General features: G+C 41.5%; 1 protein-coding gene across 6 annotated transcripts in view; it reads right to left on the reverse strand.

Moving 5' to 3' along the window:
• Nucleotides 1-18217, reverse strand: part of STON2 (stonin 2) — a 68087-nt gene extending 49870 nt beyond the window's left edge. For 2 of the 6 annotated variants that reach the window (XM_077784007.2, XM_085580602.1), the window contains exons 1-3: nucleotides 18100-18217; nucleotides 2563-2771; nucleotides 1887-2141 (exon numbers count right to left, since the gene is read on the reverse strand). In XM_077784007.2, coding sequence (XP_077640133.2) covers nucleotides 1887-2141; nucleotides 2563-2650 — 343 coding nt within the window. In that variant the 5' untranslated portion in view covers nucleotides 2651-2771; nucleotides 18100-18217. Of the gene's footprint in view, nucleotides 1-1886; nucleotides 2142-2562; nucleotides 2772-17191; nucleotides 17324-17796; nucleotides 17818-18080 lie in introns of those variants that run through there. The other 4 variants (XM_085580605.1, XM_085580606.1, XM_085580607.1 and 1 more) reach the window with 4 other exon arrangements.
• Nucleotides 18218-18987: the final 770 nt, after the last annotated feature.

Below are 18987 nucleotides of genomic sequence, written 5' to 3' on the forward strand. Positions count from 1 at the left end.
CTGCTTCCCTTTAGAGGCTGTCAGCTGCACTGGTCCGGCCCTTTATCATACAGGGTCAAGAAAAGGAGTGGAACCAGCTCATACGTAAGGATTTTAAAATATCCTTAGGAAACACTTCCTTAGGGCTCCTATATAGTTCATAGAATAATAGCTTCCCATGCAAGAATTACATGGAGTACATCCTGGTCTGTTAGAGGAACCACTCTCTTCCATGAATCTCAGTCAGATGCCAAAGTTAGTGTGTAAATATCCTCCCTCAGTGACATGGATCACACAGGCCAGGCCTCTACAGGGGCACAAAGAGTGTCTCCTTCTGCAAATGCTTTTGAAGTCTGCTCTACTCTCCTCATCTGGATGTCCTACAGACCAGTGTCCTGTGACTGGAAACACACACAAACAGGCAGTGCTTTTGCCAAGCATATACCTTAAGACTGGGCCACATCCCTCTAAGGGTAAGGCATCGAGTAATATACCACAAATTTTGTTTCATGGAAGTGTTTTTCTTATGATTAGCTTTATTAAGGTTGAACAAAGATTTTTGTTTTTTGCTTAAGATGATGCATTTACGGGCTTTTCAGTTAACAAGGCTATAACAACATTAGGAAGGAAATACCAAGTCAGAGCAACCAACAGCCCCATTTGAAAAAGTACGTGGCTGCATGAGTAAGCATAGGGATCACACAGCCATGAAACTAGAGAGAGAGGTAGAGCACCTCAGTTTTACATATTTATACTTCATGGGTACTCTTCCTTCTCTCCACATCATAAGGATAAATAAGTATTTACAACTAAGAAACAACAAATAAATATAAAGAAGGTCAGAGAAATCTCTTTTAGCCTGAAGGTTCCCCTACTTCTGCACAAAGGTCTAACCACACTATCTAAAAAGTACTAGTCTGTAGCACCCATCAAAAGAGCAGATGGAAAATCAGATGGGGCTTATCCTAAACCCAATCCAAAGTTTACAATCCAAGTTTTCAGACAGAAGTATTATTCATGTTACAGGGAATATCTGATGGACTCAGTGAGCAGAGGGAAGCTATAACTTTTTAAACTGCTTTAATAAATAGCAGTCATAAAGTGGAATTAATACGAAAGAATCTCAGTTTAAACATGAAAAAGTAAACTATTGTTTTCTTGGGCAATTACTCCACAAACTCCTGCAAGGAAGGACAGAAGTCTGTTCATGCAGAAAAGCTAGAAGCTCATATAGCCACATCAGTTACCATAAGCTGATGAGGCAAGGCAGAGGATTTGCATGCACGTTTAAAGCATGTCAGAAAGAACTGCTATAGTTGAAGAAAAGTGCATGCAGTGCTGGAATGAAGGTAAATGTCTGTTGTCTTTGTAATTCTCCAGCTGCTAAATCAAAGCATCAAAAGTCAGCAGGAAATACTGATGAGCACTGGCACACTAGTTGCTGGTATCAATGAGCTGCTGGCAAAAAGCACATGGGAACTAAGACCAGGTAAAGGCTATGATCACAGAGGTGATCACCATTCTTTGGGTTCCAGATTACAGAGGCAAATATGGCTCAGACTTTTTCAGTGGCTTTTCATACCTCTATGTAAGAAATGTCATGACTGAAAACACCTCTGTGCTCTTTCCCCATGAATGCATTTTGGTAATCGCCAAGACTTAGTCAAGAAACAGGTGAAATGAATCACAAAAGGCTTTCATTTTCTTTACAAAAAGAAAATATTTCTTGTTCAATCTTCAAAGATAGTGTGAGCCCTTTTTGAAACTCAGATAACATTAATTGTGTTAAAATACTGTACAAACTACTCAAACCTTTGAGAAGCCAAAGAGCAAGGCAAAAATCCTGCATGTTTTCATTGTACTTTGTTATCTTAGAGGAATAGACCTTCTAATTGCTTTTGCCTCACCTGTTTGTGGGTGGGTTGATGAAGCACTGGTCCATGGTGTATCTTCAAACTGAACCCAAGCACTGATGGATGATGACAGATCAGTGCTGGGAGACACATGGTTACCAAGCACAGCAGAATCCACCTTGGACTGCTCAGGTGCCTCCTCCAGCTCTGTGCAGAAAAGGTCTTGAAATTCTCCATTTGCATTGTGGTTCTCTTCTGAGGATGTGTCTGAGGAATTAAAACATTTCACTGGAGGAGCCTCGGTGCTACCTAAAATAGAGGTAACATAGAAAGATTTACAGGATTAACCATTATTTAATTGGTTTTTGTTGAAACATCTAAAATTTGCCATTAAATGTAGGACACTTTCCTTCTCCTAATTCAGTTTTTGGATTAACACTGGCAGTCCTGCACTTGATTTTAATAGGTGAGATGTGCTCCATGGTTGGTTGGATACTGTCTTGAATTTTGAAGCACAGATCCAAAACCTGTAGTAGATCTACATTACATCACATGAGGAGAGTCATTTGCCTTTTCAACCCAAATTCTCCTATTACATAGGGGTAGCAGGAGATAATCTCTGCACAAACTGTTTCCATGTAGAAGGCAAGCTCTCTCATGCTAGACATATGACAGTAGTTGGTCTAAGTCAAACGAAGTCTCACCAGTTCCAGAGAAAATCAGAGCTTACCTCGTGGGGGAACAGGGAGGAGCAGCTCATCAGTGAAGGACACCCACTCGGACTGGTGGGAGGCAATGACACTTGTCAGAGATGTCATATTCGCAGCAGGTCACTCATCTTCACTCGGGGATCAGAAGGAGGAGGAAGCAGCGTTGGAAAGGTACGGTGAAGATGAGCCAATGGAGGGAAGCACCTCCTTTCCCCTTTCTTTTCAACAGCTGTTAAAACAAGAAAGTAGATTATGTCATTTAGAAAATTAAATGGGAGGAACGGTGCCACCATTCTATAAAATAGAATGTTAAAGCAATTTATGTACCACAGTCACAGTACTGTCAAAGCACTACCACCTTTGAGATAGTAATGTCACCTGTGTCTAGAGGAGGGTTACACTTGAGCAACTCCATATAAAGCAACTGAGGGTTTTGAGACACCTTCATGTTAAAACAGTCCATCCACAAACACAACATTTTAGTCCTTACTTAAGGTGCCATGCCTCTCATAATGCCAGAAAGAGCAGATGAGGAGATTCTCCCAGGTTTAGCAAATTTTGATTATGATGTAACTTAATTCCCACTCCAAGCTGTCAACATGTCTTTGCCCACCTTGCTGCTTACAATGTCTAATCTCTCTCCAGAGCAAGCAATAAATTGCACATTTCATTATCAATAACACTTATGTAACTGATTCTGGAATGAGGATGAGTGGACAATGACTTTTATCATTGTCTGGGTATAGAGGGCTGCCCTCTCATCCAGCTGCACTTTCCACTCTGGAAACTTTCCTTGATTGGAACTTCACATTTTAATTTTAAAAACCATCTTAGACCTTGTCGAAGGTTGTTAGCTTGCTCTGGTTCTTCGCTAGTAACTGGGAGGGTCAGGTCCAGGCAGAGAAATACTCTCTGACAAGAACTCATGGCCACCTCAGTTTTGCAAACCACTTCAAGACTCTCAGAAGACTCTTCCTGGGGAAATATGTTAATTCTGTCCCCAATTATCTCAACCATTGAAGCTCTTGTTACCATGGTATTGAAGTACTTGAAAATACTGAAACTCAGACTTATTTGAAAGAGCTTTAAGCAGCATTTCTTGGCCTCCTGTCTCTCAACTAACTAAAGGGTTTTTCAGGGTAAAACTTTATGTTAGTTTACAAGAACAGATACTTCACTGAGACTTCTCTTTACCCCATATTAACAAGATTTGGGCCTAAAAAGCAGACTACATATTTACATGCTTTCAAAAAGCAGAATGCATATTTAAATGCATTCAATCTTTAAGTATTCCTGAAGTAGACAGATCATCAAATAGCTTCCAACATTATTATTCTCCTCAGGGCCACAAAGTCCTTTGTTAGCTGAAAGCAGATCAGCAAACCAAGAAAGAGATGAAAATTTCAAAAGTTTGGAACCTGCCTGACAACGAGAGAGAATTCGTGTCTGAAGATTAATCTTTTTGAGCAGACTAGAATGCAAAATGTACAATTTCCTACAAACTCAAAAAAGGATTCTTAGAGATAATCCTGATGGTGAAGTGCAATCTGCCATAAATCTGATCCCATTGCCACAAACTTTCCAGAGCCCATGGCCTCCTAACCAGTCACCCTGCATATCTTACCCTTGTTACACAACCAATTCTCTCCTGCGGATGGAACAGCAGCACTTGAGCCCTTTTTCCTCCTGCCATGGCAGGACCCCTGTCTCCATGCAGTGTGGCCAGGTACACCTGCCTGCCCTGGATAATATCTGTTTTGGGTGCTGTGAATAGAAACTACAAAGCTAAACATAGAAGCAAGCTAAGAGGAAAAATAAAATCAGATGTTTAGGGTCATTTGGAGGTCATATGAGGGAAGGAGAGGAAGACCTTGGTGTCTTGTTTTCCTCATGTGACCAATTAAATGGTTTGTTTTGGGGTTGTTTAAATATCTGTAACTAAGTTTTCTTTTCCCAGACAACTGGATACTGACCTGCCCTTTCTCCTGGAGGAGTCCTGACAGAAGCATGAAGTGGCAGGAAATGAAAAAAGAAAACAGTTTAGCCTGCCCTTGGTGCACAGAGACTGCAGTAGAGCTCATTTTAAAATTTATTTTTTTCTTTGCAATTTCAAGAGGAAGAAATATATGAAAGGAGATAAGAAAATGGACTATTTCAGCAGTACAGATACACGGGAGAATGATACCATTATTTTAAGATGGATTTCCTCTAGTACGCTACTGCCCTGTGACAAACATAATTCTTAAAATCCACTTAGTACCAGACAACAAGACTAGCACTTTAAAATGGAGAGTGAGCATTACAAGCTCAGAATAGCATTAGAATACTGTACATTGAGGGTTACACAACTTTCCCATGACTGGAATTTTCTAGAGGCTTCCCAGTTTGGTAAATAAAAAAGACTATGTTGACTTATCAGGGTTATCATGCCCTTTAGACAAGCAGCCTGAAAGAGAAGAAAGGCAGTCTGAGTAGCTAATAACTTCAAAGATATTCAGAATAGAGGCATTTTGAGGATGCATATGTTAAGTTTCAAAAAAAGAAGAAAAGATAGAATTTTGCATTCTTTCAACATTCACAAAAGATCCTGAATCCCACCCCTTGACCCAAATGCCTGTAGAGAATTATGAATCATGTATAGCTAACACCTGTGCAGACTATGTGGAAAAAATACTTCATCCACAAATTTTCACCTCTCATTCAGTCTCCAAAATCCTCCTTTGAGAAAAACCTAAGCCTATCCCACTGTGAACTGATGAGCCTCAGCCAGCACACCAGTGCCACTGGGCATTCAGTTAACACAACGATGCTGCAATCTGCAGAACTACTACAGAGGTAAATCCCTCCAAAAGAACCTTTTGGATTGTGGGTAAACCTGAATCCCCTCTGTACCAAAGCAGTCAGGACCACTATTTAAACACTGCAGTGAGTACTCTGCAGTGAATTTCAGAGTGTTCCTTCCTGTTCTTCAGACTTCTCAAACATCTCTGGCTATTTGTAGAGCAGTGAATTTTGGAGCCTACTAGAATAAGAGGAAATGGATCCTCTAAACTCCAAGAGAGCTACAATTAAAGCAAAAGTTTATGCTGCACAGCCCAAACAAGAGCAGATGGAAACACATTTCTTGGAACAAGATATGACCAGGCCAGATGAGCAATTTTTTTTTCTCTCTACATGAACAGGATTGTTTAGATTGTTACTTCTGGATTTGTGTTATTGTGTTCACTAAGCTTTTGGTGCTAAACTGGTTAAAATAAGGTAAGCTAATTTAGCAGATTTTTGGTAAAAAAAAAAAGTTAATCGGAAGTTTGTTTGTTTCCTACTATTACACAGTAAATGCAATGTTTTACCTACTTACTCCAGTGATCTTTACCATCAATTCCAAGGCAGTGACTTGACCATGAGGCAAAAAAGCTCTCTATGAAGCTGAAATTTCTGTGTCCTGAAATTTTCAGGTGTCCACTTTTCACATTACAGTTTCACAGTGGTGCATGTAAATCTGACTGACAAGTAGGTGACAGTTATTTCCAGTTTTCCAGAAGGTAGAGATCATAGAGCTGGAACAAAACTCCTTGTCTCTTTAGTCTTCCCAGTGTTTTGATAAAAACACATTATACAAGCCCTTTTGAAAACTGATGAAGGTTCATTCTAAAATGAAAAAAATGCTTTGATAACTAAAAACCTCTCATTTCAAAACTATGTAAATACACAGACTACAGCCATTCCTTCTTGTGATGTGATTACACATCTGTTTTTTTGTACAACTCCACTCTAGCAACAGATGAAAAGGAATATCATTGTCCTTCTCCATTTATCTTGCTAAACCAAAAACATGTATTTGAGCAGGACACACATAATAATCCAGAAGTCTGACACCCAGCACCTTGTACAGTGAGCCCTCACTTTATGTGGGACCCTTACACACTATGTGAGTACAAACACCAACAGTACTAATGTTGATATGTAGAAATGTTTGTGGCACTGCTGAGGCTTAGAAGTATCAGAAGTAACTGTAATGGATTTCAGAAGTATCTGTAATTGCCTGGTGTTTTTGTAAACATAACATTCAAAGTATTTAATTACTCATGTGTTTGGACAGCAAACTCAAACAGTTTCTCCTTAGATTTCAACTCTGCTTAGAAGAAACAGCTTAGCACAATTAATAATTTTAAGCACTAAGGGTCATTTCTCCAATTGCTTCAAGTTACATCCATATGATACAGGCTGCAGTTGGCTGAGTAACTACTACCCAGAGTTACTAGGTTACAGTTATATGGGAAAACAGGAGAAAAAAAGTCAGAATTAAAATACTGAGTATGAAATTCACTTGTTTGCTTTCTTGTTTTCCAAATATATCAACAGCAAGCTTGTGCTAAGTACATAGACTCCATTGCCTTACATGGCAACATTATTGAAAAAATCCTGTAATCCATACAGTGATTCTGTTTTTCTTGCTTATACATTCCCTTACAATCTCAGGAACTGAAACATTAACTGGTTACAGCGGTTTGCATTTGGTTTTGTAGGAGACCACTGTGGGAAAACAACTAGACAAGCTGTTAAATTCCACTTAGAAGAGAAAAGAAACTAAGCCAAAGGGACAGTAAGAAAAGGAAAGACTGACCAGGGCTTTTCTTGTGACAAACAAACTTCACTCCCACCAGGAAAACCTCAAGGAAAAATAAGAAATTTTATCTTGACCATGTGTTTGGCAAACCTGTACAGATGAAACTATTCTGGTAGCACGAGCTGAGGAATGATTGCTGCCTTGGGCAAATTTCCAAGTGAGAGCGAGCTCACAGCTCTTCCTCTCAGCTTGGCCTGTAAATAAACACTGACCATCAGCACAGCATGATATGAATAATAAATAAGCTCTAAATTGGAACTACTCTCCAGCATCAAAACCAAGTTCCAAGTACTTCAAGGTGCAACAGCATAAACAAAACACAGTGCTAAACAACAGAAAAAAACCCAAAACAATGAACTTGAGAAACCTAATGAAATAAAGGAAGTGAATATCATTCTTACTGAAAAAAATAATTTTACCAACCTCCGCTTAAATGCCTGAGGTAAGATTACTTTATGAATTAGCTAGATGATGAGAGGAATAAAATGATATTTGCTTGATTATTGTATTCATAATACGGACAATATTTTCTCCACGTATACAGCTCTACCAGTTTGTAAATTGCCCTGGTAAAATTCTGTTTTAGATCTTAGATCAGTTTTACTTACTCTGATACATGCTCTTATATGAGCTCCATGACTTCAGATGTATCTTACAAAACCCAGTCACTACCTGGTGCACATAACACTCACACAAAAGCAGAACAAACAAAACCTCACAATATGAAAGGAAGAATAAGGATCCAAAGGGAGACAAATGGACATGCCTTATGGAACTCCTGCAGCCTCTCTGGGAGAAAGGATGGCTTTTCCCATTATGGATCACACCTAAGTGAATGCTAACAAGAGCCTTGGCAGTGCTGTATTGTTACATTGTGCTCATGGGCACTCTGCCCCCTTCCCCGGGACCCTGTGACTCTGATCAAGATAACCCTGGACCCCTCCTTCCTGCCCCAACGGGGTTGGCGGAGAACCAGGGAAGCCCACCCTGTCCAAAGTCTATATAGACCCCTGACATTTCCTGTTCTTCCTCTTTTGCCCTGCTCTCCACATGGACATCACAGAATAAAGAGAGCTGAACCAACATACATTGAGGTAAGAGCCTCTTTTGGAAATCTTTGCTATCTCCTGATATTCCTCCCCTCACAGCCTCGAATCTCTGGGCTAGCCTGATTATTCAGGGGGCTGAGAGGAGGGAAAACATCAGTGTCTGCAGAGCCAGACCAAGTCCCCATTGTGCCATTACAAGGTAGGTCATTGGTGCTGTCTCCTGGTGATTGGAGACAGAGATGGAGTGAGGTACTGAAGGTGACTAGAGCTATCTGGCACACTGAATGACAGAAAAGCAGCCTAGGGATCTGCCTGAGCCCAGGGCCCACCCCAGCCACACTAATGACCATTTTCAGTTATTCCAACAGATGCAAAGTGATCTGCCTAAATCCACACTGCAAGACCGTTGCAGAAGTGGTGTTAAAGCTGAGGTGACCTTATTTTCTCCAGCACAACCAGCACACAAAAAGGCATATGCCACAAACACATATCCCAAGTTTCCTGGAAGTTCACAATTCAGTGACAGTATGAGAGGAGAGTCTGCACAGGATGCACTGGTAAGAAAGTCATAAGCATCTCCTCCAGGAATATTTGCATCAGGGCTCCTGCCTGGAAGGTCAACAGCTGCTGTTTTCTCTGCACCAAATCTATCTGCCACAGAAGCTCCTCTGTTTTTCACAGAGAGACAGAAGACACCTAAACTGCTCTCCTGCAGGCAATACCAGCATATTTAGGCAGTTCAGAAGGCAATAATGTCTCTCCTGCCAAGACCATGCCTCAGAAATACTTCATGGATTCTGGATGTCTCATAATGAGAGATAGAGATTCAAAATCTGATGCTGGAGATAAATTGTACAACCTCCTCTAATACTTGCATTCCTAAAAGCTTGAGAAATGTAGAAAAACATTGTAGAAGACAAGCAGTGCAAAACAAAATAGGAATTTTAATGTGTTTATTTTTACTATTAGAAGTAATATACAGCAGGAAAAAACTAAGGGAGGATGTGAGACAAAATGTTTGACAGTGATAGTTCACATCACCAGTCACATTAGGAAAACAGAAGTTCTGCATCTCAGGCCTTTCACTATAGCTCACTCTGGGTACATTATTCATTCAAAGTGTAACTGAAGCCATGTAGTTGCATGGGAACTTGAAGGACAACTTCCCAAACTGCCAACCTTTCAACTCAAACTAGAATCTGAGGCAACAATCAGTCAAGTGCTTCTCTTACCACATCGAGCAACAGTGAAATTAGACTGGGACAAGATCACAGGAAAGAGGCAATGTGTCGATTTTGTTTATCAGAACATTTGCATCTTTAAAATCTGGCATTTTTTCCCCCCCGGTCAATATTTTACAAATAGGAGAAAAAACAGAAAAAAACCCCTACTAATTTAATATTTTTTTCCCCCCAAAGACTAGAATAGTTCAGGTTTTACTTTGTTCAGCAAAATTCTGTTGGTAATCATAGTAGGCAACAGGAAATGTAAATGCAGTAAGGGAGGAGAGGTTGCTAACATCCCCTTAGGAGAGGGTGGGTGCAGGGTCCTTACTACTCTTCCTTGTTTTCTCAAGGCCTCCACAGGACAGAAGTCCAAAGCAGCACTCAGACCCCAGCTTCAACACCTCCCCAGTATGTGTGTCACAGATTCTTCTCTGCTTCAGGATGGTGAATTTGGAGTGGTCACAACTATTGCACAACACAATAGTATAAAATTGATGCCCTAATCCACAGTATGTGGAGAGAACTGTGTTTAAGAATTGATTTTTTTCAAACATCAAAATGCGAGTCATACCAGTAACATGTGTCTCAAAAGAAAACTCCCACTGAATGACCTGGTTTGCACATCTCATAATGATGTTTTCATATGTTCTTATTTAAATTCTGCACAGATAAGCTAGCCAGATGTATTCCACTTACCAAACCCTACAAAAGCTCCTGTACATTATTCCATTTACCAAACCCTACAAAAGCTCCTGTACTGTTGTGTTGTTTATAAAAGTGTTTTTTTAAGTTATCTCACTAACACAAAATGTACAATGTTCTACAGTTAATCACTGTAGAACCAACTATGCCATCACAGCCTGACATCAGTGAAGACAGCCATCAAGAAGTGAACACAGATCATAAAATCCTATCTACCTGTCCTTCTTCTGTACTAGTACTAGTGACAAAAGAAAAAGGGACAGGAGTAAGCCACCATAAGTTTACTGGAATATCATGCTGGATGATAAACACTCTTTTAGAAAACACACAACCTGGCTTGTATGAAATGCCAACCTGTTGTGACAGATATTCACTTTCCAGCCCTGCTCATATGCATTACAACAAATTACTGCATTTCAAATATTCACTGTACAACTCAAAAAACGATCTGGCTTCCATCAGTAAGGATGGCAATTCCATTCTGCAGTGTTTCACTTTCACACATGAAAGGGCTTTATTTTCTGATTACAAATAAGCTAAATGCTAGAACATCAGTAAAAACACCTTCAGTGAAGATGGTGGGTACAATTATTTGCCATCAATCAGTTAAATTCTCATTTTGATAAGACAGCCAGGGAAGAGGAAAAAAGAAACACCCCCCCCCCCAAAAAAAAAAAAAACCAAAAAAAAAAAAACTCCAAGAAAGAAAGAAGTCAAGCCCTCAAACACTAGCCACATTCAAGACAAGGGAGGAACTGAATTCTCTAGAGAGATGCTTCACTGGAGGCTGTATGGCTACAGAGAGGATGGGCATTGATCAGGCTGAGCTGTGAGTATGCACAGAATGGGAGAACAGATTCAGAGTAAGAGAAAAACACAGAATCCAACTGTGAAAGCATCAGGAAGACAAGGACTATTGAGGAAGTTATGCAGCCCTGAATGAAAGCAAAGAAGTTTTCTTGTGCTGAATGTTGGCTTAGGAGCACTGTGAGAGAAAGTCATCTTCTGTTCAAGCCTTCTCTGTATATCCATGTAGCTAACAACTATTTACATAAAAATAATATTTCTGTAATTGTATTTCTATGTGACATTTTTTATAACTTCTAATCTGTATCAGCAGCACCCTTCCAATGAAGAGTTTAAAAAGGGATTTTTGTTATAAAGGAGATCCTTCTTTACTGTTATAGATAAAGGCAACAGTAAAATGTGAAGTTGTCTCCCAGTTTAAGGAAACCCTACTTGATTATTTAATGCCAGACAAAATGCAGTACTCTAGAGGTGATAGAACAATGAACAAGTTTGCCCTAGCAGAAAATTATTTTGATGATCCAACCAGTCTTTCCTCATTTCCAGTGTCTGAAGAGTCAAATGCAACTTAATGTGATGCCAGGACACTGCAATCCTTCAGGGCAACACATAAATATCATGTTTGTTGTCACTCTATTTTAGACAGACTAAATATAGGCCCATTAGACATGATGGTTCTGTTCCTTTAGCATGGCTACTCTTGTTTCAAGAGAATGAAAAAACAGCCCTAGGGAAAAAAAAAAAAAAAAAGCTTGTGTAAAGATTGAATTTAAAGGTACCCAGTATTTTACATAATATTACCAAAAATATAACTGAAGTAGAAAAAAAGTTCCTGACAAGTCAAGTTCATACACAATACAAAAGAGTATGTTTGCATTAGTACTGTCTAATGCATTTGTGCCTAACTGTATTTGTTTAATAGTCAAAACATAAGAATGCACAGTATACTAGCAAGACGTAGAACAGAGGGTATGAGAAAATCCTTCACTTTTTGTTGTTTGGTTTTATTGAGGTTTTGGGCTGTTTTGTGTTTACTAACACACACTAATAAGTGGTACTCTATGGTAGCACCCTGATGATAGTGCCTGTGAGACAGCAGGCTACCTTGTGCATTCCCAAAGAGGAATCCAAGACATGCCAAGGTGAGATCTTTGAAGTGATGCAGAGGTACATGGTGTGATTGATGCAGGCCCCTCTTGCACATGGAGGCAGAAGGCACTCGTATTTTATTATACTCAGTATGTTGCTGAGGAAGCTCCAACAAGGAGACAATGCAAGTCTGATACCAACTGCAGGAAGAAGAACTGGTTGCACCTCATGCTAGAGGACATCAAATAATTAATACCAATGTTATTGCATGGCTTCCATGAGATCATCTTTTAATGATCAGCTCCAAGCACATTCACATCAATAGCCTGGACTGGATACAGGGAGAATCAGCAAACTTTTCTAGGAAAAAAAGGGTTGAATGCTGGTGTTCAAGCTCTGAGCCTGCATCTACTGTGGTAAACTAATATAGCTGCCTCCATTCACAGAGACTGGACAATTCAATTGCAGAGGTCAGAGATGTGTAATTTGGGAGAGGAAAGCCCAGATCTGCCAAATCTATTCTACCTCAGTCTTATCCTCTTCAGTGACACTTGAGATTCTGGCTGTGAATGCCCCTAAAGTAATCTGTGCACCTATCAACTGAGATCTCATTCCTCATGCAAAACTTATGTACTGGATAATTTAGGATAAATCTGGGAGTGTGCACCTGATGTTTCCACCATGTATAATTTTTCTATACAGAATATAAGTTGTAGCCAGGTAAATACTTGAGCTGTGATGAATTTGAAACAACCTATCAAGGACCAGAGAGAAAGGAGAATTTCTGTTGGCAAGTTTCTGTCATTAGGAGCAGCTGGCAACTAAACAGCAACTAATCATTAAACTTCATAGGCCAAATTCTTCCTTACAGCTATTCAACTGAAACTGCTCCATTAGAAAATAAACAGGCCTTGTGCTTGACCAGCTCTAATTTCAGTTTTGCAGCTAGTAGTACTTTTCAAAAATGCTTAGTAGATTTTTTTTCATGCATTTCCATCACCCACACAACTACAAAACCACCATGAAGTTCTGCAAAATAGTACCTTCTGTTCACCAGAGTCTCTGATTCAGATAGCAAAATTACTGTATCATATAGCTACCCCCTATTTCAAAAGTAAATTGAAGGTAATCCTTTCATTTCATTTCACAGCTGGCAAACCCAAGAGCCCACAGAGAGAACTGGTTTCTATAAATATTCATGTCTCTAAATGCCAACTAAAACTTGGCCTAAAAGAGCATAATGAATTAAGGAACAGCTCAGCAAAAAGACATCCTTTCTATCTAGTTCACCAGCAGGTCTACTGGCCCTTGGACCAGGAGTTCCACTTTGGCTCTCAGCTCTGGAGCACACTGTCTGCTCCTTGAATATCAGCATAGTTTTTAACTACCAAAGCACCTCTGTAGAATCCTGGAGCACACTGGTCAGTTCTGCCCTCTGTTTCAAGCAGAAGCAGTTGTGCTGAGACATTTAGTTCAGTTACCTTGAGAAAGCAAGATGAATCACACCTCCTTTAACTCCACACACCCAGCAGGCATCTGAGACAGTCACCTGATGCTCTGCTTATAGTCAGTACAAGGAGCACAATACCTCCAGAGGGTCCTTTGCCTGATCTATTTTCAAATGAGGCGAATCCCCCTGCAAGAAGAGTATGGTAACTAACTTAGACTTGCATGTCTTTTTCACATCTAAGGGCGTAAACTTCAAGGAAGTCTTACACACATTGCTAAACATTTCACTGCAGCTGACTGACAAACCTTTATATATCACTGCTGTAAAATTATTTTCAGTGTAATGGGAAATACTTCCTGTCAAAAAAGCACCCAAAATCTGAAGGATTTTCAGGGTTGATCACAGCAAAAACTCTTTAATTTTATGGTTTCCCTTCAGAAATTGTATCTCTATAGAACTGATGTATAAGAAAGCTATACATTCCAATAATCTACTTAAGGTTATTTTCTATTTAAAAAGCACTGTTTGTTTCTATGTTTCTCTAAGGAACACATTGTTCTGGCATTGATGTCTGCTATTAACTCTTTTAGCATTGTTCTATAATGTTTATTCTTTTTCTTGTATTTTTTCTTCTGTCAATATATAATAATGATAATGCTAAATTTGAAAATGGGTTGCCAAGTTGGTCAAGAGATTATATCCTAAGTTTACACTAGTAAACAGCATAAAACCTTACCAGTAGGAGCTGAGTGGTAGAGTGAAATACTTAGCATTAAGGGCACAACTTTCACAGTACCTTTCTTGTGGTTTTTACTTACAATTATCTCCAAAATGATCCCGTAGACTGACTTTGCACTCAGAGTACATTAAATGAGCTCCTCCTTCTGCTCAGTTTTATCCCAAACAGAATCAGTTTGTGTGCATCTTTTTTAGATGTAGAAATGCAGGACATTAATTTTAAAAGTGCATTCCTGCTCAAAACAATGTGCTCACGTATTTTAAGCTACAGAAAAGAAATCTGGAACACTGATGTATGTTCCTTGGTATTGCCATAGGACTGCATCTTCTAAATTTTTTCAGTCACAGTTTCTGAAATTTTACTCCCCTTTCAGTTTAGAAAAAAATGGGATGTTTCACACCCTTCACCTTATTTGAACATTTAAAAGACAATGAAAATTGATGGCAGAAGTCAATAGGGGATACATAATCCCTTCCTGGGAAGCAGTCTCACCCACACCGACACCTGTAGATGGATTTCTGGCCCTGTTTAAGATCCTGGTAGAACTTTCACCACCTACAAGGAGCAAAGATTTAATCCCTGAAGTTTCCAGATATACAAGTGAGTTGTAAAGCTTCTAATTTCCTAGGTCTCAAATTCTTGTGGTCATAATTACAGCTATAGTCTTGAAGACAGCACATGCTCATACCCAACACATACAATGACAGGCATTCCTTCCTTGAGGTTAACTACCTGTGAAGTTATTACATCCATTAGTAGATTTCACAATCCTGTAAGAAAACGTCCGTGATGATGGACTCCAAAGAAATGTGCTAAAACATCTGAGGACAAAATAATCTGGTTTTGCAGTTGAATACTTTCTTTTTTCTTTTTTTTCTTTCTTTTTTTTTTTTTTGTAATGCAACTAATAGTTCAGGCAAATTAGCCAATAATTGTCTTTTGAAGGTTGTCCTTTCCTAGCTGACCTGTGGAGTGAGTTTAAGTGATTGTCTTAGATAAACACAACTTTCAGATGGCAAAGATTGTGTTAGAAGACTGCCACCACAAGAATCCTTATAGTTCTATAGCTTAGTTCCTAATGTCTTTTTGGTTTTCTGGCTTCCAAAGAGAAAGCTGATGGTGTTAATAGAACTCCAAAACTGGTTCTGTGAGCTTACTGCACAAAGTCTCAGTGCAATACCTGGGTTAAAGGCTGCATGAAGAAAGGGTACTACCAGGAGCCAAGTGTCAGAGCAGGAGAATCCACAAGCCATGACCTTACAGCTGATGCCAGCTTGGAAACTGTCTCACTGACTGGAAAAGTCACTGCTTCAGGGGCAACAGAAGCCTTGCAGAGCAAAACATCTTGAGAGGTTTGTAACACACTTAGATACCACTTCTCATCTTCACTTGCTGATGCCAGACTTGAGATAGCTGAAAATTACAGACTCTACAAACATGATGTATTTAGCCCACTCACAGTATGGTTTTAACCCACACACAGTCTGGGTTTCTCAACCAGGGAACTGTACCAGCTGCTAGTTCTTAACAAGATAGGTGGCAAGGCAGCACAAACAAGGACTCAACACAGGGAATTGGCCACTACTGAGATGTAGCTGTTAGCTTTTTACCTTGCATCCCTTGGACTGTAATCTAAACCAACCACACAGAGTATTAATTATGCCACTGATGTAGTGAGGGATACAAGGAACTCAAGGAAAGCTATGCAGCTAAAGACCAACATATGCTGTTCTGTCCTTAATGATAACGGAAGACACAAATTATAAGAATGTACAACTAGTCAGAACTGAGATTCACTGCATCTTGTGAGAGAAAAAAATATCTGACCCTTTTCTCTTACTGCAAAGTTTAATGGCCATGCTCCTGATGACACTGATATTTTAAAAATAATTTAAAAGCCAAAACTATGAAGAGCAGAGATCGCTAAAGTTGCCAGCTGTAATCCTATATATAAGGAAACCTGTATGTTAGATCTGCTAGGCAGTTACTATTGCTCACTTTGTACTTTAAAGCATCATAGAAATATAATGAAAAGCCATTAATAATATATAGAAAAGGTCAAAGATTTACCTGAAAAAAAAGTAATAACAAAGTAATTCATAGTGAACATTGCTTTAAATTATAATCAATCAAATCTGAAAATTCTCAGAGAAGAGACAACCTAGCCATTAGGAAAATAAGTATTTAGGAAAGTCCAATGTGTTGCATAATCCCACATAATACATCTCATAGAGATGTGGGAAACTGCTTTTTAAGCTTTCTGGTGACAACACAAACTTTATTAAAATAAGCCTGTTTATCTGGACAATATTAAGGCAAAGTCCAGATCTCACTTGTCTGTGTAATGTAAGGTATGCTTTCATCACCTTGGCAGAGAAAAGAAAAAACAAAATCAGTCACATGCCAGAATTAGCGAACACGATCATTTTCCAAGCAACCTGTAGTCTGAAGTTTACTTGTCCAGACTAGTAATTTGCAAAATACACGTTTCACAGAAGACAAGAATGATTCATATCTGATTCACAAGTAAAGAAATGCCAATGTTTGCCAAATTTTTGCCTTGACAATAGCAAAAGTGCCCTCAAACCACTACTGCAAAATTATCCTAAGGGTATTTCCCAGCAAAAGGCAGAACTAAAGTATGAGAAGACTGGAGCTACGATCTAGTCATAACCCGATCTAGTCAAGCAGTTGAGCAATTTTAAAACTTTTTGTCTCTAGAAACCTTAAGTCTCTAAAAGATTAAGCTATGGGAATGAAAGAATCAGAAAAGTTGAGGCTGATTACAACAAATTAATCCATAAAACAATTAAGAAAAATCAACAGAGAAGAGATGCAGCGCAGGAAGAATATTTAACACATGCACTAAACAAATGAGCAGAGAAAAGGCTGTCTGATCGTACATCAACACAAAAATCCACTTTGCGTGGAAATATGTAATTTGAGCATTTTAAACCTACAATTTACAGCGTATTCAAAAGCGCCGACGGAAAGATGAGCGAGCGATATTTGCTTGCCTCGCAATATCTGAAGCGCAGAAAAGCGTTTCAAAAGCAGCACAATTCAGCGGACTCAAGCAAGAAAAGAGCCCAAACCATGAGTAATTCCACAGAGCAGCTGAGGGGTAGGTGGATACGAGCAGCTTCCCCGCGCTGCTGCTAATGAGCATTAACCCCTCCGCAGCCCAGAGCCGCTCGCCGGCGCACAGCCGCGCATGCCGAGGGGTGCTGGGCTGCCCCAAGCCTCCGCGGGCCCCGGGCACCGAGGGGAACGGGTCCCACTCGGTACAGCGGGCCCGGCCGGGCAAAGGGCCGGAGCGCGGCGGGCACCGAGGGGCGGCCGGCGGCCGCAGCTCCGCCAGCAGGGCCACCTGCCTTCCCTCAGGCTCCCCGGCTCCGGTTTCTGGCGTGCTCCGCCCGCCCCGAGCCGCGGGCCCCCTTCCTCGAGGCTCCGAAGGCAGAGCCCCCTCCTCCCCGCGGGCCGGGGTCGCCCGGCCCCGGCACCCACCGCCGGCCCGGCACTCACCGCCGGCCCCGGCACCCACCGCCGGCCCCCCGCGCACCACCGCCGGCCCCCCGCGCACCCACCGCCGGCCCTGCGCACCCACCGCCGGCCCTGCGCACCCACCGCCGGCCCCGGCACCCACCGCCGGCCCGGCACCCACCGCCGGCCCCGGCACCCACCGCCGGCCCCGGCACCCACCGCCGGCCCCCCGCGCACCCACCGCCGGCCCCCCGCGCACCCACCGCCGGCCCCAGCACCCACCGCCGGCCCCCCGCGCACCCACCGCCGGCCCCCCGCGCACCCACCGCCGGCCCCCCGCGCACCCACCGCCGGCCCGGCACCCACCGCCGGCCCCGGCACCCACCGCCGGCCGCGCTGCTCCGCGGGCGCTGCGCCCGCGCTCCCGGCGCGATCGCCTCCGGCCGGCCCGGCCCGCCCGCGCCGCCGCCATTGGGCGCTCCCCGGCGGCCAAGGCGCCGCATTGGCCGGGCCCGCCCGCCCCGCCCCGAGCGGAGCCGCCCCCGGCCCCGCTGCTCCCCCCGGCTGGTCCCGCTGCTCCCCCCCGGGCCCCGCTGCTCCCCCCGGCTGGTCCCGCTGCTCCCAGCATTGATCCCGTCCCATTTGCTTAGGGCCCGCTTCTAAGTGCGATTCAAAGGCAACGGACTTTGCCGCCTCTGTTCATTCACCCACGGACAAAAATAAATATCAATGTACAGATAACAATCGATAATGCAAACAAAATATCCTTCCATTCGGGGTTATTCAACAGGCGTGCTTAAATACAGCGCTATTTATTTGTAACTGGTGAGTTCGTGTACACACCTTTAACACCAATTAACAGGCACCTCACTTCTTTTTTTTGGGTCCTCATGAATTTTGTGGATTATGGATTAAGCAGGTATATATTAGGATGTCTATGAACCAAATTGTGCTTAGGCTGTTAAACTGTAAGAGTATTACAAACCTAATAAAATAAATTTCATGGTAATAGTAATCTTATTTCTGCCTTTAAATAGTTCAGAGAGCAATTTGCATATGAAAATGTCTTTATGGTGAAATTAACTTCTAATCCCAGTACATTTCCAACGTTCCAACTGAAAGGAAGCTTATGCAAAATGAATATGTACATCGTTAGCTCAAACATGAGTACAGATGTGTACATTTACAGCCATTACCAGACTCGGAGAATACCTCTGGAGAGCTGAGGGAGTAGCAAGTCACCAAAGAGCTTCCTAGAAAATTCAACCTTGCA

Source organism: Lonchura striata, chromosome 5 (genome assembly GCF_050655825.1).
Source record: "Lonchura striata isolate lonStrDom1 chromosome 5, ASM5065582v1, whole genome shotgun sequence".
Classification (NCBI taxonomy): domain Eukaryota; kingdom Metazoa; phylum Chordata; class Aves; order Passeriformes; family Estrildidae; genus Lonchura; species Lonchura striata.